Here is an 18,635-nt window from a genome sequence, read left to right as displayed (position 1 = left end):
TTGTCATGGAGAATGGACTGTCTGGTTCAGATGAGTTTCCTAACAATTCTTTCTTCTGTTTAAAACGGACTCGAAACATGAATATCGGGAAGCTGTCATTTTCGTGTCATTTCCGCATTCTTTAGTAATGCCTCAAAGCCATCTTCGATACAGATGAAAGACTCATTATCTACCTTTCGATAATATCAATCATTACGAATACCGCGATGGCCTTACGTTGGGAAGTAAACCTGTAATAGAAATAAGCGTATTACAGTCTTGTTCTGTACAATGTAGGGGAGAGTGGGGCACATTCGTGCATGGGGCACATTCGTTTTCAGCAGTTTATGGGAACACGAGTGACTGCACGAGCTCAAGGTAAATTATGGAAATATGTCTATCATTGCCGCCCTTCGTTCACCGTAGAAGACAACACTGTACCTGCTGTCATGCTTGATAAAAACGCAAATTTGTAATATTCGTGAGCTTTCCAAACTTTTCTCATATCATCCATTTTCGTGATCCTGACTCGGAAATGTGGTTCAGCTTTTCAAAATTGGGGGTGAAGAAGCCCACTCTATTCACGGAACTGCTGCAAACTATATTACTAATAACGTTGTGGGGCAGGTTCGTGTACGCACTGCCTGGGGGCACATTCGTGCATATTTTTTTTTTTTAGTTTTTGCGATTTATGACTTTATCTGTAGTAGGTTTCTTTAATGACGCTCGCCTGACTCAGTCTCGACTGCTTGCGACGTCGTGACGAGCAATTCACGCGAACTTGGCGAGGTCACGGAGGCCGGCAGTTGGCACATTCTTGTTGGCCAGCCCATTCTTTCTACATTTGTTGTGCAATGCATTCTTGTCGAAAGGAATCAAGTGAAATGACCCCCTGCCAATTTCCTTTGGTAAATTTCTGGTAATGCCCGGTAATTTCTCGAATTTTGCCGGGTGAACGGAAGTGCCCCATCTCTTGAACGAATGTGCCCCATAGGTGGGGCAGTTTCGTGCAAATGTTCAGAGTTAATAAAAGTCATTTTTTCTAATGGAAGCAATAATTTTATAGGATAACTTTTAAAGAGGAAAACTATCTGCAATAGTTCCTTTCCATACTACAATCAACAATTTTGCCATTGCACTAACCAAAGAACAGATATACAGTCGTCCTCAAAATTATTCATACCCTTGTTAATTTACGACATATTTTGCTTTTTTGATGAAAAGAAAACATTTTGTCGAGCTTATTTATGATTTATATATGACCAACAGGGGAATGAATAACAGCAACATACAACTGACAAAATATTCAGTTTCAGGTTTGTTTTATTCATGAATCTTTGAAAACACTCATGTTCAAAAATATTCATACCCTTGGTTTTCAGAGTTCAGTGTCTTTCTTCAGTAGTCGATAGCATATCCTTTGTTCCTTATTACTGCTTCTAGTCGGTTCCTGTAGGTGCTCACAAGCTTGCCACACGTTTCCTGTGGGATTTTGGACCATACTTCCCTGGCGAAAGCCTCCAGCTGGGTCAGGCTAGTCGGTTTCCTGGCCGTCACTCGGGTCTTCAAGTCCCGCCATAGATTCTCTATGGGATTCAGATCAGGACTCTGACTAGGCCACTCGAGGACGCTGATATCATTGTCCTCGAACCATTCCTTGACTACTTTAGCCGTGTGTTTGGGATCATTGTCTTGCTGGAACTTCCAGTTGTTGCCGGCCCGAGTTCCAGCTTCTCTGCAGATTCCTTCAGGTTTTCGTCCAGAATTTGGATATAGTCCTCCTTTCTCATGGTGCCCTGGATCCTAACGAGGTTTCCTGTGCCGCGGGAAGAGAAGCATCCCCACAACATGATGTTTCCGCCACCGTGCTTGACGGTTGGCACCGTGTACATGGGATTGTAGGCCTCTCCTTTACTCCTCCAAACATATGCAGCATCCATGTGCCCAAACAACTCCAACTTCGTCTCATCAGACCACAGGATGTTTGCCCAGAAGTTGGAATCTTGCTGCATATTGCCTCTAGCAAGGCTCGCCTGGCCTTTGCTAGAGGCAATATGCAGCAAGATTCCAACTTCTGGGTAAACATCCTGTGGTCTGATGAGACGAAGTTGGAGTTGTTTGGGCACATGGATGCTGCTTATGTTTGGAGGAGTAAAGGAGAGGCCTACAATTCCAAGGACACGGTGCCAACCGTCAAGCACGGTGGCGGAAACATCATGTTGTGGGGATGCTTCTCTTCCCGCGGCACAGGAAACCTCGTTAGGATCCAGGGCACCGTGAGAAAGGAGGACTGTATCCAAATTCTGGACGAAAACCTGAAGGAATCTGCACAGAAGCTGGAACTCGGCAACAACTGGAAGTTCCAGCAAGACAATGATCCCAAACACACGGCTAAAGTAGTCAAGGAATGGTTCGAGGACAATGATATCAGCGTCCTCGAGTGGCCTAGTCAGAGTCCTGATCTGAATCCCATAGAGAATCTATGGCGGGACTTGAAGACCCGAGTGACGGCCAGGAAACCGACTAGCCTGACCCAGCTGGAGGCTTTCGCCAGGGAAGAATGGGCCAAAATCCCACAGGAAACGTGTGGCAAGCTTGTGAGCACCTACAGGAACCGACTAGAAGCAGTAATAAGGAACAAAGGATATGCTATCGACTACTGAAGAAAGACACTGAACTCTGAAAACCAAGGGTATGAATATTTTTGAACATGAGTGTTTTCAAAGATTCATGAATAAAACAGACCTGAAACTGAATATTTTGTCAGTTGTATGTTGCTGTTATTCATTCCCCTGTTGGTCATATATAAATCATAAATAAGCTCGACAAAATGTTTTCTTTTCATCAAAAAAGCAAAATATGTCGTAAATTAACAAGGGTATGAATAATTTTGAGGACGACTGTATGGGTTTATCCATTTTTTGCACGAATGTGCCCCACTCTCCCCTACATCCTAACCGTAACATGTTTGACCCCTGACTCTCATACTTTGACTGGAATGGGCCGTCCGGATCTCAGGGACCTCTCACCCGACCACGTCTCACCACGCCACTCTTCTCTGCCCACAGGGTGTTCGTCAACCGATCCCTCCATCTGGAGAAGATCAAGTTCTTCGGGTTCGACATGGACTACACCCTGGCCGTCTACAAGTCGCCGGCGCTGGAGAAGTTCGCCTTCGAGCTCATCAAGAAGCGTATGGTGGACATCGGCTACCCGGCTGAAATCATGCAGTTCGAGTATGACCACAGCTTCCCGATCAGGTGAGGATTTTTCGTAATTAACAATTAAAATGCTATTGTATGCATTTTTATTTGCCCTTCGACGCTCAATTTCATTTTTCCGCAAAAAAATAGTGTCATTTTTTCGTGTGAGAAAAATGGTTCGTTTGATTTACCCAAAAGAAATAATAAATTTGATGGTGATTTTGTGTTTTATGGACCATTCTTTCATTATCCACTCATGAAATGAACTCCTCTGATTGAACGCCTCACGGAGCAGCAATTGGATCCGACCGTGTGATACGACTCTGACCTGACTACAATGTCCGGCTGTTACAGAGGTCTGTGGTTCGATACCCAGTTCGGTAACCTGCTGAAGGTGGACGCCTACGGAAACATCCTCGTCTGCGTGCACGGCTTCAAGTTCCTCAAAAAGTAAGTATGCCGTTAGGAGTTTCCAGTGAGATTCGCAGTTTGATCGTGAATGAACAACGTGTGTGTTCGTTTGTATAATGTATATTCTATGCATGCCGTTCGTCACTTGTCTATTCCGTCAAACTATGTCTGGAACTAGACAGCTCTGTCCAATATTTATACCTAGACGCCTGCAGTTTAGTTTCGCTGTCCCCATGTCCTGACAGCGATGTTTGAAACCGCCATAAGTTCAGCTCCCTCTGAGGTGGTCATCAGCCGAGGCAGTGCAGTGACCCCTGCCCCCTGACCCCGCGACCCCGTCTGGCTATCAATCGTACCGTTTGGCCCGTGGGTCTGTTCACCACCCGGCCCGGTCTGTGTCTGTCGACCCTCTGGCTCTCGCAGCCTGACCAGTGAGCGGTCACAGGGGACGGTCAAGTGATGCGCTCCAGACGGCACGGGTGGCCGCGCGCCGTGTGGTGGCTACGCCGAGCTGCGTATTACAGCCACAGCACAGACAGATGGACACTTTTGAACGGCTTCTGTCGCTGGGGTACGGGGGGGGGGGGGCTGGTGGTGATGGTTTGAAGTGTGTCGGACATGCTAATAGCGGATAATTTGAAAAACCGAATGTGCATTGATTATCTCATAGACATGCACAAACTAGTGAAATCATATTTTGGTGGCATGTAGCAGCGTATTGCTTGCATAACTCACGTTTTTTTACATACATTTATTACGAGAATGAGCTTGTTGAATATCAAGTGAAACTAACATTTTTTATTTGCATTAGCCATCTCTGCAAATCTTTTAGTGCAATCCAGGCATTCTTGAACTAGCTGCGATTCGATTTCACCATGCTGCAATACGGTGCATGGCTGTCGTTACTGGCTCATTGTTTGAAAAGCTTTGTATATTTATACCTGTCTCGCCACGTTCGTCAGACATGTCAGAGCTTTCACGTTGCCTGTCTGGAGCCCGTGTCACGTCGACATGTGTCCACGTGGTCTGTTGTCAGGTGCCCCTCCTGTCGAGCCTGACGTGACGGTCACGCCCATCGTGTGTCTGTGTCTCAGGGCGGAGATCTACGAAATGTACCCGAACTCGTTCATCACACTGGACGACTCGCGCGTCTACGTCATGAACACGCTATTCAACCTGCCGGAGATCTACATCCTGGCGTGCGCCATCGACTTCTTCTCTAACGACCCGTCCTACACTCTGTGAGTGCGCATGGGATATACCTCTACTGATCGGAAACTAATCTAACATCGCAACTACATTTGCTAGCGGGGCGCAGTTTCACATTCATATATGTTGTAATCCGAGAAAGCGAGATTCTTGTAGCTGCAATTTACAAACAGATAAGCACCTATCTTAAATTATATGCATCTGAAACGCTCTTATAAGGTTTTGCATATCGCATCTTGCGCCACCAAGGCCTAGTTCATTGTATCCTCTGTTTAGTAGTTTTTCCACATCATAGCTGTTTGCGTACGTATACCGCAGTTATTAGATCCTTTTTTCTTTTGTCTTTCTTTAGACACAGCTAATTTTGATAAATAACACCCGTAAATGCTTGAACTTAAATCGGTCCTTTTCGTTTCGTTTAACGTGGCACAGTGTTGATGCCTCCTATTTTTCCAGGAGCGGTCCTATCGGGTAAATATTTATTTGGTCGCTGTAGTCGGATCCCCCTCCCCACTAACCGATGAGTGTTTCGTCACTGGATGGTAACCGTCACCCGTTTAATGAGGTAGATGTATTTGTGTTTCGGGTTCGCGGGACCAGTATATCCCTCGTCAATGTAGTCGCTTGTCATTCAGTCGCCTGGCTGCGTATCCGTCCTGCTAATCGCACAGCTGTGCCCGCTGCGATGCAGGTGCTTGGACCGCCGTGTCTGCTCACGGTGGACGGGTGAATGTTGAAAATTGTACTGGACACATGCACTGGAGTAGGCGGACTGCACCAGCACCCCTTTTGTTAGGGTTGAAATGATCCCACTAACCGGGGTGTACACTGTGCATCTCCCTGTATTGCCTTCAGGTATGGGGGATGGCTATTTCCTTATCTTTTGGGGAATGGCTGTTCTCTCATGCCCAAAAGTCTGTATTTTGTGACAATTTTTACATCGTCTGGGATACGAACTAACACGTTTCCAGTTTTCCACTGGTGTAGCGAATTTTTATATCCCGCTCCTTTTTTGTACTTAATTTCAATAGTCGACGACCCACTACTGCCAGCCCATGCGTCAGCCAGGCTTTGTGGTGCGGTCTGACACGCCACCCTGAGGTGGCGGTACGTCTGCATGGTTTGGGCCCTCCCGAGGCATGAAGCCATGGTCGGCACCACTGGCAGTGTCCGGTCAGGCTCCATTTAATACATTTGTTCCTTTGTTCCTTTATTATTCGGTGGTTCTGTGCCACGGACCTGAATAGATGGGTAAGGAGCTGTCCTTCACATTCCAATTTTGATTAGCCTTTTGTCACAACACGTCTATTCAGACTGCAGAACGCTAGGAACCCCCAAGGGGCCCTGTTTACGTCGGTATACAACATATTGAATTGAATCGCTGTATAATATCATTTGCTCATTATGTATCCTACATAATTACTGTGGGATTCCCGGGCCCGTTTGAGGCCCGTTTGAGGTCCCGTTTGGCCTGGTGTCAAGGAATCACAGCAGTGATGACTCACGTGTGAATAACGCGACCATCAGTAGTCGGCGGAGCCGGTTTTTTATAGCTAGCCGACCGGTCGCCTCCGCTGTCCTCTCTTTGATGTAGGCAGGGCGGTGCTGCTCTTTTTTTCCTTGGATGCTGTGGACCTAACACAGATGAACGTGAAACAAAGAGTATTGGCCCATGGGGATGAGGACAGGCTGGCGGACAGAATAGGAAGAGTAGAGCAATAGTTGTCAAGTGGTAGGGATCCTAAGACAGGGTGTCTTTCGAGAGTAAGTGGTGTGTTCTCTAAATGGAAAGCATTAATGAGTCAAATATAGGTAGATGGAGTCTCTCTGATTAGAGGCCGTCCTGCGTCGGGGTGGGTCGGGAGGGAGGGTGGGGTGTTTGACGGTTCGGTCCGTACCCCTAGGCGCGCCTGTGTGGCCTGGCTCGGTCCTTCCGCCGCCCGCGCTGAGCCGGCCCGCGGCCTCTGGCCTCCGCGGGCGCCCCAGACACCAAATGTTGGTGCGTGGCTCGGTCCGTTTGCACGAACGGAACTCGGCTAGAAAGGAAACTCCTTAGACGAAGTATTTGTACAGACGTTCCTCATTAAATCGCTATACTAAGATATACTTCATCCTTATGATAAACTGAACCTAATAGTCGTTCTTTCGTTCATTCAATATCTCTTCGATGAGGTCGCTTTCATTCTTGTTGTGCCATATTTCGATCCATCTTCTGCATCTGTCATTTAGTTGAATTGTTTTCTATGAGATTCTGATCTATATAGTTTCTGCTTTTCTTAGTTACCAATTCTGTTGCCGTCTATGCAATGAATAAATCGATGCATTAAACTGACGACTTGCCCTTATCTGTCGTCGGAAATATCCTGCCAAACTGCCCTCTCCACTGTTCCGGTGACCGTGCCGTAGCCTGACCACGCCCTCCACCCTACTGACGCACAGGTCCAATGACGGCGTGAGGAACGGCGACCTCTTCATGAGCTACAAGTCCATCTTCCAGGATGTGCGCCAGAGTGTCGACTGGGTCCACATGAAGGTGGGTCCAACGGGCAGAAGGCGTCCTTGCGTAACACGGTCGGGGAGGGCTAGCCCGACATTTGCGTCTTGTAATGGAAGGTGGATTAGGATTCGTACTCGCACGTGATTATGACGTTCCACAGACGGATTTTGTCGGATTCCGCATGACGTGATGATGACTTTAAACGTAAGCTTATGTAAGACGCATGCTTACATAACGTAACTGTATGCGCAGCCTAGTTTAGAGCTCTAATATAGCTGAACGTTTAAACTTAGCCCGTCGACTCATATCTTGTTCCTGAAATAGTTCACATGAAGCATCCGTAATCTTAACTCTTCGCAAAATAGTTAACATAAACCATCTGTATTCCGTAATCCTAACTTTTCGCAAAATAGTTTACATGAAACATCCGCAATCCTAACTTTTCCAACCCTCCTCATTAATGCATTGCATTGCTCATAATGCATTGAACATAGGACCATGTTACGGGACTAATCAATGCACGTTGCACAATGCGCATTCTTTGATGTTGTCAAATCACCCGATTTGTCGAGTTGACTAGACATTCTTAATTTCCTTGACTTTGCTATGCTATTGGTACACTTATTTTTATCCTTTTAGAGCTCGTCTTAGATTCGACGCCAATCCAGCTAAAATATATGACATGTTCTTTGTCTTTCTCTTCCCTCTACTCCTATTTACTTTAATTTTGCTTGACGACGGTTAGACGTGCCACATGTCCATTGTCCATTGTCACCATCTTTGCTGTTATGGCGTCTCATAAAGCTAGTGGACAGGCCTTTTCCTTTATCAGTCTCTGTTTTCGTGAATGCATTTGTTACTGAACCTGATATGTATGTACTCATTTCCTTGTTTGTAGTTTTGACTCTTCTAAATATACGGATATGTCTCGTCTCGAGCGGCACATGCCCCTTTCAAGGAAGTATCTTTCCTCTTCACAGTAAAAACTTTTTTCGGTACCTACTTCTCTCCCCCTTTCCTCTCCATCAACCAATGTAATATCTGCATGGCTTGCTATGCTCGTTCCTTCTCGTCCGATAGCCCTATTACTCCCCTATATCCCCCATCCTCATTTATTTCTCAACTGGTCCGATAGGTTGACTGGTTATGCCAGTTACGATTTGGTTATGACTGATTTCACCTAATGTATGGAGTGATGTTGAGCTATCGTATAAATCAACTCTGCCACCATGCCCACCCATAGACCCACCGTATCTTACTCTCCCTAAACGCCCGCTCACCCCGTCTCATTCACAGGGTGACCTGAAGAAGCACACTGTAGCCTCCATTGACGACTACGTCCACCGGGACGAGCGGCTGCCCATGCTGCTCGACCGGCTCCGCGAAAACGGCGTGAAGACGTTCCTGCTGACAAACTCCGAGTTCTGGTACACAGAGGCCATCATGACGTTCCTGCTCAACTTCGATAGTGTGAGTTAGAGTGGGGGCTGGTTCAGGAGAGTTTCTTGGGATAGGTGGTGAAGTTGGTGGTGTATTGTAGAAACACGATGAGCTTAGATTCATGTTAGCGATTTCTTTTGGGGGATGGAAAATGGATATGCGTATGTGTATTGTGTCATTCCAGCCTTATGCCAATATGCATAGATTCATGGTGCGTCTTCCAAGAGGGCCATCGTGTGGGACTAAACAATGCATTTTGCACAATGCACCTGCAATGCACATTCTTTGATGTTGCCAAACCACTTGCTTTGTCAAGTTGACGAGGCAGTGTTGGCGAAATGCACCCTTGTTCGTGTTGGCTCCGCTCTTTTACAAGCGTTTTGCATCAGCTTCATGTTGTATTATGTCGTGAGAAGTGCACAATTATTTTGGTCTGCAGGCGCACTTACACAACTCAGTGTACATGAAAACCTTTCTGTGGTGGTTCAGATGACCTTGTAAAGAACGGTCTCGGATTGAGATTCGCGGCGACTGACCCTGGTCAGAACAATAGCACGTTCTATGATCGTGTCGTCTTGCTAGCATGCCCATTACACATGGCTCAAACCACGCTGCAACTCGAGAACATCAACATTGTATGTACTATGCCAGTCGCGTGCCCTTGTACCAGTGAGCGCCTATCATGTGCAACACCCGGACGCCACAAGGAGCGCTCTCTCTTACCGAGCCAGTGTTGCACCAGAGAAGTTAGGAACGTCCCCTCTTACCGTGGCCGTACCAGTGTCATAGACTTACAACAGGTTCCCTCTCTTTATGCTAGCTATGTCCGGTATGCTCCCCTGTCGTAACACGCACTCCGACAACATTGGCCGTCGAGAAGACCACTTGCGCTCACGACTGCCCTGCTCTACCAGCACCAGCAGCTGCAGTGACTTCTACCTGTCCACTCCCGTGCCATCAGTGATTGCGGTCGTGAATGCTGATCAGCAATAGCCCCTCCCCTTTTCACCAGCAGTTGCATGTTCGGATAGCGAGGCAGTCTCGGTCACGAGTCACAGGAACTAATCCCCCTCCCCCCCCTCTCCACCGTCAGTCGCGGTCGTGGCGCTCCTACTTTGACTACATTGTGGTGGACGCGCGCAAGCCGCTGTTCTTTGCCGAGGGCACCATCCTGCGCCAGGTGGATGAGTCGACGGGCGCGCTGAAGATCGGCCACCACATGGGCCCGCTGCAGTCCGGCAAGGTCTACTCGGGAGGTGAGGATACCGCAGGAAGGGGAAACGTCAGTCGTGCTACTCAACTCAGCTTACTTATTTTCAACATAAAAGACAAAATAAATACGAAAGCTACTGATGAGTGATGGGCCGGGGATGGCGCTACACTGATTCAATGGAATTTTAGGATGATCGTTATATAAGTAAATCCTCCCACGCGTTTTCAGGCTCGTGCGAGGTGTTCTCCCGACTGATCAACGCCAAGGGTCGCGACGTGCTGTACTTCGGCGACCACATCCACGGCGACATCCTCAAGTCGAAGAAGATTGTCGGCTGGAGGACGTACCTGATCGTGCCGGAGCTGACGCAGGAACTCTCCGTGTGGACGCAGAAGTGCCAGCTCTTCAACCAGCTGCAGAGTCTTGACGTCAAGCTCGGCACGCTCTACAAGTGAGAGAATGGGTCGGGGTTTTGACTTCAGGGCGGACGGTGAATGTAACCTTGCTATGTTTTAACTAGATCCGGGTTGGGATGGAACTGGACGACGCTATGCACTTTTCTGCTTAACTACTTACACTAGTCTTGGCCTCGTTTGCTATATTCAGTAATGTAGAGTCGTTGCGCTGCGCACAATGTTCTGCCATCTGCCATTGCTGACGGTGCAATAACAGCCCCTGGCCGCCGTACCTTTCCATTCTGTCATCTAACGCATCTTTCCTCGCAGGAACATGGACTCGTCAACCAAGGAGAAGCCGGACATCCGGCAGGTGCGACAGGAGATCAAGGGCATCACGCACGAGATGGACATGAGCTACGGCCTGCTGGGCAGCGTGTTCAGGAGCGGCTCCCGGCAGACCTTCTTCGCCGCTCAGGTACGCAACTCTGTCACTGCCGCCGCGGGGTGCCGATTCGCATGAACGGTGCAGCTGTGGAGGGTGGATTGAGGAAATTCTGGACCGCTGATTCAAGTTTGTAGCTCCAGAGTGTTCCTCTCCGAATGTTTTCGTTGGACGACTGAATGTTTCGTTAATTCTTCCAACTGATGTTCGATGCTTGATATAGAAACAGACCTCACGCTTACGTGATGTTACGTTCTGAAGCTTCTATGTCTAACAGGGTTTCATAGCGTTGTCTCTTTGGTACTTGAAATGAATCTTGTTTATCTGTCTGCTTATGTTGACACTGCACTTACATAATATCGTCCCCATGCATCCCACCTTAGGACCTTATCTCGGTATCTCCGATCTGGGCTTTGCCCCATCACTGACCCTGACCCTGACCTGTGCTCTTCCAGGTGAACCGGTACGCCGACCTGTACGGCGCCACCATGCTCAACATGCTCTACTACCCCTTCTCCTACATGTTCCGCGCGCCAGCCATGCTGGTGAGTGACGCTAAATGGGAGCTTGGTATTCGGGGGGGGGGGGGGTACTTGGCTGTTGGAACAGGGCGAGGGAGGGGTGTTTGATATTAGCCCTGGCCTTATGGGAGTGTCGGACTGTTGGTCTTTCGTTTCCATGCCAAAGGAACTCGTTTGGCTCGCGGACATTTTAGTCGAGGTCGATCAAAGGCGTTTGCTCATGCCAGTGAATAATCTCGACCATCTCAAGGCAGCTGATAGTACTACAGAATACTTCTGTATACTTTTTTCAGAATACTTTTGTAATGCAACTGCTAGACGATTCAAGGGTTTTGTTTGCTGTAACTACTTAAGACATGCATCTTTCTACTGCCATACGAGTTGACTGCAATGCATTAGTAGTCTTGCTCGTTGTCTAGAGCTGAAACCCACGGTTGGGCTCCCCGTGCTCTGAGCTGAGCCGTTCTCTGACCGCTAGCTGCCGCACGAGTCGACGGTCACCCACGAGCAGACGTTCGTGGCCGACGGGCCGGCACTGACCCGCGCCCGCACACTGGGAGGACCGGCCAGCAGCGGCGGAGGCTCGCCCACCACACCGCCGGCGTTCCTACCCTCGGTCGAGCCGCTGCCCGAGACCCAGGTAAGACTGACGGGACACGATCTCTCGGCCTCTCCTCTCAGTCTGTCCTATGTTAGGTATCCGCCGTTAGATGGCTGCCAGTATAATCCCGTCCTACAGATTTATAAAATCGACATCGGTTTCAGAAGTATGTATGTTGAATGATCGTTTGGTGTAAATTTATGTGACGAAGAGCCGAAGTTATTTCTTGCCGACTGACTTGCATGCTCTGTTGGGTGTCAGGGAGAACGTCTACTTCAGGTAACTGTCGCTGGGTGTCAGCAGCGCCGCGGCTGCTTGTTCGGCCGCTGGAAGCTGTATCCGGTCACTGTTCTTCAGTGGCATTTGTCCACTGCCTGTTCATCGCCTGTTCGTTGGCAGTCTCGTTCTTCTACTGTGATTTTCAATTGCTCGGCATTGTACATTGTCTCAAGTGTTGGATGTAATTTTTATTGTAAACGGATTGCCGAAGCGTTAATTGCGCTCGGACTTCGTATGCACTGTTCGCTGTGGATCTTCAGCCTGAAAGAGTGCAGCGCTGACGAGCGCCTGTACTCTCTGTCTGTAAAGTGTTGGCCGTTCTCTGTACAGTCTGTGTCAGTGGCACGGGTCCTGTGTGTTTTACTGTATGTACATACCGGCCTGGCCTCTTAACACTGATGGTTCACTTTGTGTTGTCAGGGTCGCCGACGGAGGGTAAGATCTCGTCACCCTGAGCTTTGTGCCAGTCTGTCGCTCTTTGCATGGCCTCTGTATCTCAGTTGTACTGCCGCACTCCGCAGACAATACCCTAAAACACAGTGCGCTCCGTTTACGTCATTGGGAGTTTTATAACCGTTAGGGTGACAGTTATTTTCTGATTTTTTGAAAAAGCAAAAAGGCAGTTCATTTTATGGTTCCATATAGCATAAAAACATCACATGCAAAGTTTCATCCGGATCGGATGATATTTAACCGTGCCTCCTCGAACTTGAATGTATACGTTTTTATCCATTGGGCCAGCAGTGTAGACCTTTCTGGTATCATAAGCAGTGTTTCTCAGCTATTCATAACGATGCAATCATAAAACAAAAGACTGTGGTACAGGAAAACTAGTGATGTATTTTAAAACGATTTAAAAAAAAAACTGAGATAAGACTCAATGCGTCTTGTGGCAGTTGGCAAACTTGGACCTCCTGAAAAATGTGAGCATCTGCGTCGAATGCTATCGCGCATTACTGCAGATGCCGGGTGGCGGTGCCTTTGCTAGCGTTTGGAAACCTTCCACGGTGTGCCTCCACCACCTGCACGATGTACTGCCCATGGTCCTCATCCTTGGTGAGGGTCAAATTGTACGCTTCCATCAGAGCGACGCTACGCTCGGCGAAGTCGTTCAACACCGTGATGCCGTTGGCCTTCCCCGCTGCGGCGACATAGCGGGGGTCGTCATGCCACTCGGCACTCGGCAGGGTCGGTCTCGAGGAAGCCGTCGTCAATTCCAAGAGTGACGAAGAACGTCCGCGACGATGTGGTCACGAAGTCTGCGCGGGTGTTCTGCGTCAGGTCTGCGCTGAGATCAACGACGGCCCGCTTGGTCCTCCGAGCCTTCGTTCGAGGCGAGGGCCTCAACCATGGCCCGCTTTCCATGCATTGGTAGGCTCCCGTCAAAGAACGCCAACGGGACTAGGCTCTCACTCAGATACCATAAGTGACGTCGGGCGAAGCCGCTGAGGAGTGTCTTTGCGTGGGACTTGTCCTTGTACCTGGCCAACGTCTTCAGAAGGGAGAGGTCGTTCTTAGGGGGATTTCGTCAGAAGGGGAGAGGTCGTTCTTGGTCGTTGATTCGTCAAGTTTGCCGTGTCGGTCTACATTTCCACGTGGTACACCGCGCCGAGCCCAACATCGGCCCGTAAGAACGACCAATCCCTTCTGAAGACGTTGGCCAGGTACAAGGACAAGTCCCTCGCCAAGACGCTCCTCAGCGGCTTCGCCCGACGTCACTTGTGGTATCTGAGTGACGGCCTCGTCCCGTTGGCGTTCTTTGACGAGAGCCCTTACCATTGCATGGAAGGCGGGCCATTGTTGAGGCCCTCGCCTCGAACGAGGGCTCGTAGGACTTTTACCAAGAGGGCCGACGTTGATCTCAGCGCAAACCTGACGCAGAAGACCCTCGCAAACTTCGTGACCACATCGTCGCGGACGTTCTTCGTCACCCTTGGAATTGACGACGGCTTCCTCGAGCCCGACCCTGCCGAGCGGCATGACGACCCCCGCTATGTCGCCGCAGCGGGGAAGGCCAACGGCATCACGGTGTTGAACGACTTCGCCGAGCGTGGCGTCGCTCTGATGGAAACGTACAACTTGACCCTCACCAAGGATGGGACCAGAGGTAGTACAGGGACCCGCAGTTGCTACTGTACAGGGTGTCCGGAAAGTCCTGGCGCTTTTCAACATTGTTAAGATAAATGCCTTTGGTCCATAGATACTCAACAATAGAACGAAACAATGACCAGGAACACCAAGCCACATCCTTCTGCTAAGTGCCCATTCATTGTAACCACCGTCTGTGCCGACGACGGCCTCGACGCAAGGGCGGAAACGCCTGCGGGTTTTGACGGTGCAGGACATTTCCTGTCCTCCCATGCTGTCATGATGCGAGTGTTCAGGGACTCCAGGCTGGGATGAGAGGTGGCCTAGAGCTTATTCTGCAAAACGCGTAGCATGCCTTAGTCGAGCGGGTTAAGGCTGGGATAATAAGGTGGCCTAATCTCATTTCACCACGGTGATCTGGTCCGCCGAGCTCCTCTGTCAGTTTGGTTTGGACGGCAGCGGCGTTGTTGGGGGGCGCTCCGTGCTGTTGAAGTGCGACATGACCCTTAGGGCAAGTCGCCTTGATTGTCGTGTCCAGGAACCCCTCGTGGACCAGCCTATCAGTCATTTATTTGACCTTGACGAAGATGATGGGACATTTGTGTCCATCAGACCCAAGATTTTCTTCGATTGCCGCTGAAATGCTGGTTCAGTCTCAGCAGCTTTGGCATACCGTGGTTGTAGCTGAGTGAGAATATTTTCTAAGACATTTCCGATCTGGAGTGCACCTTTGCCTGCTCAACCGTTCGCCGGGAAACGCCGCATCGCGTTGCAACTCGCGCCTCGTTCAAGCCGCACCGGGCCCCCGCGCGCGGGCTCTCAGCGACAAGGCGCATCTTCGCCCATATACCTAGCACTGAAAACGGTTTCAAGGTCATATTTACGCGACCCCTAGCTGAGCGGTGAACGAGGGGTCATATCTGCGGTGATTGGTTGAAAGTCCAATAATCACAGCGCGCGTTAGACGACGTCCAAAAGAGGCGCCAGAACTTTCCGGACACCCTGTACAGCGACCCTGAGTAAATTGTCTCAGCACCCTCACAGGGAACAACGATAAGCTGTCAGAGGGTACTCACAGGAAACCTCAGCTGCTCTTGTACAGGGACCAGCAGTCGATATCAATGTTATCGGTTGTTACTGGACAGGACAGACGGTTAGACTTGGGGTTCGTGTACAGTAGCAACTGCGGGTCCCCGTACAACCTGCAGGCGGTAGAGGCACACCATGGAAAGTTTCCGAACGTTAATATAGGCGCCGTCACCCGGAATCTGCAGTAATGAGCGATAGCATTCGACGCAGATGCTCAGACTCGTCAGGAGGTCCAAGTTTGCCAACTGCCATAAGACTCATTGAGTCTTATCTCAGTTTTTTTTTTATCGTTTTACAATGCATCACTAGTTTTCGTGTACCACAGTCTTTTGTTTTATGATTGCATCGTTATGAATAGCTGAGAAACGCTGCTTATGGTTTACATACCAGAAAGGTCTACACTGCTGGCCCAATGGCTAAAAGCGTACACATTCAAGTTCGAGGAGGCACGGTTAAATATAATCCGATCCGGATGAAACTTTGCATATGATGTTTTTATGCTTTATGGAACCATAAAATGAACTGCCTTTTTGCTTTTTCAAAAAATCAGAAAATAACTGTCGCCCTAATAACTGTGTGCTGGTCCGAGTCCGAAGCTGGTGCGATTTTTTTCTTTTATCCACTCTCTTGGTTTGGCTAGTCGGCGGGATTTACGTTTGGTGCTTCCGGGTGTATGTATACATCCCATAGTGACTCCGCCGTGTGTCTGGGAGGTGTGTTTCACTCCTCAGATGAACGGACCGACGATTTTTCCGCCGCCTACCAAGCCATTGGCCTGCTGAGCTTTGCTGAGCTGTGGGTGTTTTTGGCGACTGCAGACGCAGCCGCAGACCTGACGCGGCCGCAGCTCAGACCGCCCTGCCTCTAAATGTGCCAGCTTTGCTGTGTTGTGACTGTCCTCGCTCTGTGTGCGTTTGCGTTTTGTTGGCTCCTCCGACATCTCGAGGTAATCGGCGATCGTTTCGACAGAGGCCTACAGCTGCTCCAACCCTCGCTGGCTTTTGCCAGCTCAATCGCGTTGGCGGCATGCTTGTATGGTCGTAAATGGCCCACCGGTGACCTAGCGTGTTTCCCCTTCATTACATTTTATTGCAACTGACGAACAGTGTCAATTTTTCTTGATATTATGGTCCATGCCTTTGGGCACAGATAAAAAGCTCCTGGGGAAGGTGCTTAAAAATGCTGAATGCACAGTGCACACACATGTACGGGTATTTCATTGGCATGGTGACTTATGGTGGTTTGGCGCAGAGCATTACTGAAGCCTTATGTTTATATCTTTTTAAATACATTACCAATCGTTTGAATTTTAATACTAAAACCAGCAAGCACATGCTGTATATCTCGCCATTGGCAAGTAGAACACACCGAAGCTCCTCATGACCCCACTGCCTCATCTCAGCACACCCAGTGTTTGTAGCGTTGTAGCGCTGCCATCCCTCGCGTGCTGAGCCGGTCACCGACCTATAGTTAGGTGTCCGGCTCCCTGCTGTGTCCACGCTCTCCCGCCTCCCAAAGTGAGAGCTCATGTTAACTCACTCTCTCTGACCGCCCAGATGCTGGAGCGTTCTCACACACTCACCAGACCGGAGATGCCACGCAGTCTCACCCACCACCACGACGACGATGAGGATTCCGACGACAGCAACGGCTCCAAGTAGGCGCCGCTCGGTCTCGAGTGTCGGCTCGTGTCGCCGTGCCGTGGTCCGGCCGCCGGGGCTCGATACCCGTGCCGGTTTTAGGTCTGTTCAGTGAGCGGGGTAAGCCGAGGCGCTATGGGCCTCTGGGTCGGCTGTACAGTGTACAGGACGGACTGCCGGGCGGCTGCGGGTGGTTTGTTCTGGGCGGCTTGCAGCCACAGGGCCGATGCCGTGGCCCGTCAGTCGGTGGGTGTCGCCACAGAGTTACCACCGGAACTCGCAGTGTGGGCGGAGACTGAGGCTCCTACTGCCCGCCTCCGGCTGATGCTGACGCCAATGACGCTACTGACTTGCGCTGACAATCAGCCGCCGCCGCGCTGCCCCGCACACGGGTGTGCTAGAGTACTATTGCCATGCTTTACCGCGTCGTTGTAGCGGGTTTTTACTCGGGCGCGGTGCGACGCTGCGCCCGGCGTCCGACGTCGTGGCCAGCGGTGCCCAGGTGAGGCCGGGCGCCCTTCTGTCTGTGTTAACGCTCTCAGAATCTAGACCCATCGCTTAGTGCCGCGGCGCTATTTATTTTTATTAGAGGTTAGTCTGTGTGTAGACGTTGGCCGGCCGCGGGCCCGGCCGGTGCGCTGTTTTAGTCCCTAGTGGAGGGCCGAGTGTCTGTGACCGGATTGGTGGCTGCCTGCGAGCGGCCTGACCGGGCGGCTCCACTCCATTGTTGCTTCAATACAGAGAACACATACCGACGGCTGGCTGGTGTTTATTTGGGCGAGTCAGCGGCATGGGATCAGGCCTGACCACACTGCCGGCACGACCAAGGTATTCTGCAGTTCCGATTTGATGTTTACACAACGTGACCGCGGGAATTTGACGGCTTGCTCAATGCTGATCCGAAAGAGCGCCACAGCGTATTGTACACGTGTAGCAATTTAGATTTTAGAGCGAAATCGGGTAGTACCTACATTTAATCTGAAATGTGAGTTGAATATCACTGATTATAGTGTTTGCTGACAGGATACATCGGTGATGATTCAATATTACCTTTAGATGACAAATCCCGAGAAAATCTGAGTGAATTGTTCGTAAATGTGTTAAAAATTCGTCCCCTTACCTACCGATCTATACCTATTAGCTATAAATAGCTATGCTATAATAGTCAACGTTTCGTTTGCACGAGCGAATAAAGTAAGGAGACTAGAATTTAGCGATGAAAACAGCCAACTACATGCGTGCGTCACGTGCGTCGGCCGTCACGTCGCAATGCGTGAATCGTTACAATGGCTGTCCATAGATGTCGCCACGAACAAACGCCTGAAGTTAGGCTGTTCCGCAGTACGCGCGCGCTCAACTTTGACTTGATCGCATAGTGCGCCCACCGGTCGGCTGTTCCGGCTGTCAGTGCCCAGTGACACTTCTCAGAGAGCTGGTTTTATTCTAGCCACATAGCGTGTTTCTCTCAGGTCTCGTCAAGCACCTCCCTTTACAACGAATGAATTCCGTTAGACGGTGCCAATCGACAGCACGGATCCTTATGTTAGAAGCAGGTTAGAAGTCTTCCCGCTCCTGGCAAGTGGCACAGGCCACAGGGGCCTTCAGACACTCACCTCCTGACAGCG

At 49.8% G+C, this 18,635-nt stretch overlaps 1 protein-coding gene across 8 annotated transcripts in view; it reads left to right on the top strand.

The window, feature by feature from the left end:
• LOC122386884 (cytosolic purine 5'-nucleotidase-like) overlaps nt 1-17,767 on the top strand; it is a 44,286-nt gene extending 26,519 nt beyond the window's left edge. For 4 of the 8 annotated variants that reach the window (XM_043376592.1, XM_043376593.1, XM_043376590.1 and 1 more), the window contains 12 exons: nt 3,048-3,239; nt 3,537-3,632; nt 4,688-4,834; nt 7,242-7,335; nt 8,596-8,769; nt 9,833-9,995; nt 10,181-10,403; nt 10,678-10,825; nt 11,248-11,337; nt 11,792-11,953; nt 12,614-12,628; nt 16,927-17,767. In XM_043376592.1, the coding sequence (XP_043232527.1) occupies nt 3,048-3,239; nt 3,537-3,632; nt 4,688-4,834; nt 7,242-7,335; nt 8,596-8,769; nt 9,833-9,995; nt 10,181-10,403; nt 10,678-10,825; nt 11,248-11,337; nt 11,792-11,953; nt 12,614-12,628; nt 16,927-17,031 (1,609 nt within the window). In that variant the 3' untranslated portion in view covers nt 17,032-17,767. The remainder of the gene's footprint in view (nt 1-3,047; nt 3,240-3,536; nt 3,633-4,687; nt 4,835-7,241; nt 7,336-8,595; nt 8,770-9,832; nt 9,996-10,180; nt 10,404-10,677; nt 10,826-11,247; nt 11,338-11,791; nt 11,954-12,613; nt 12,629-16,926) is intronic. The other 4 variants (XM_043376596.1, XM_043376595.1, XM_043376591.1 and 1 more) reach the window with 1 other exon arrangement.
• Nucleotides 17,768-18,635: the final 868 nt, after the last annotated feature.

The sequence above is a fragment of the Amphibalanus amphitrite genome, unplaced genomic scaffold (genome assembly GCF_019059575.1).
Source record: "Amphibalanus amphitrite isolate SeventyFive unplaced genomic scaffold, NRLGWU_Aamphi_draft 000265F_arrow, whole genome shotgun sequence".
NCBI classification, from domain to species: domain Eukaryota; kingdom Metazoa; phylum Arthropoda; class Thecostraca; order Balanomorpha; family Balanidae; genus Amphibalanus; species Amphibalanus amphitrite.
The sequence above is the reverse complement of the archived record's forward strand: the minus strand, read 5'-3'. Positions and strand labels throughout refer to the sequence as shown.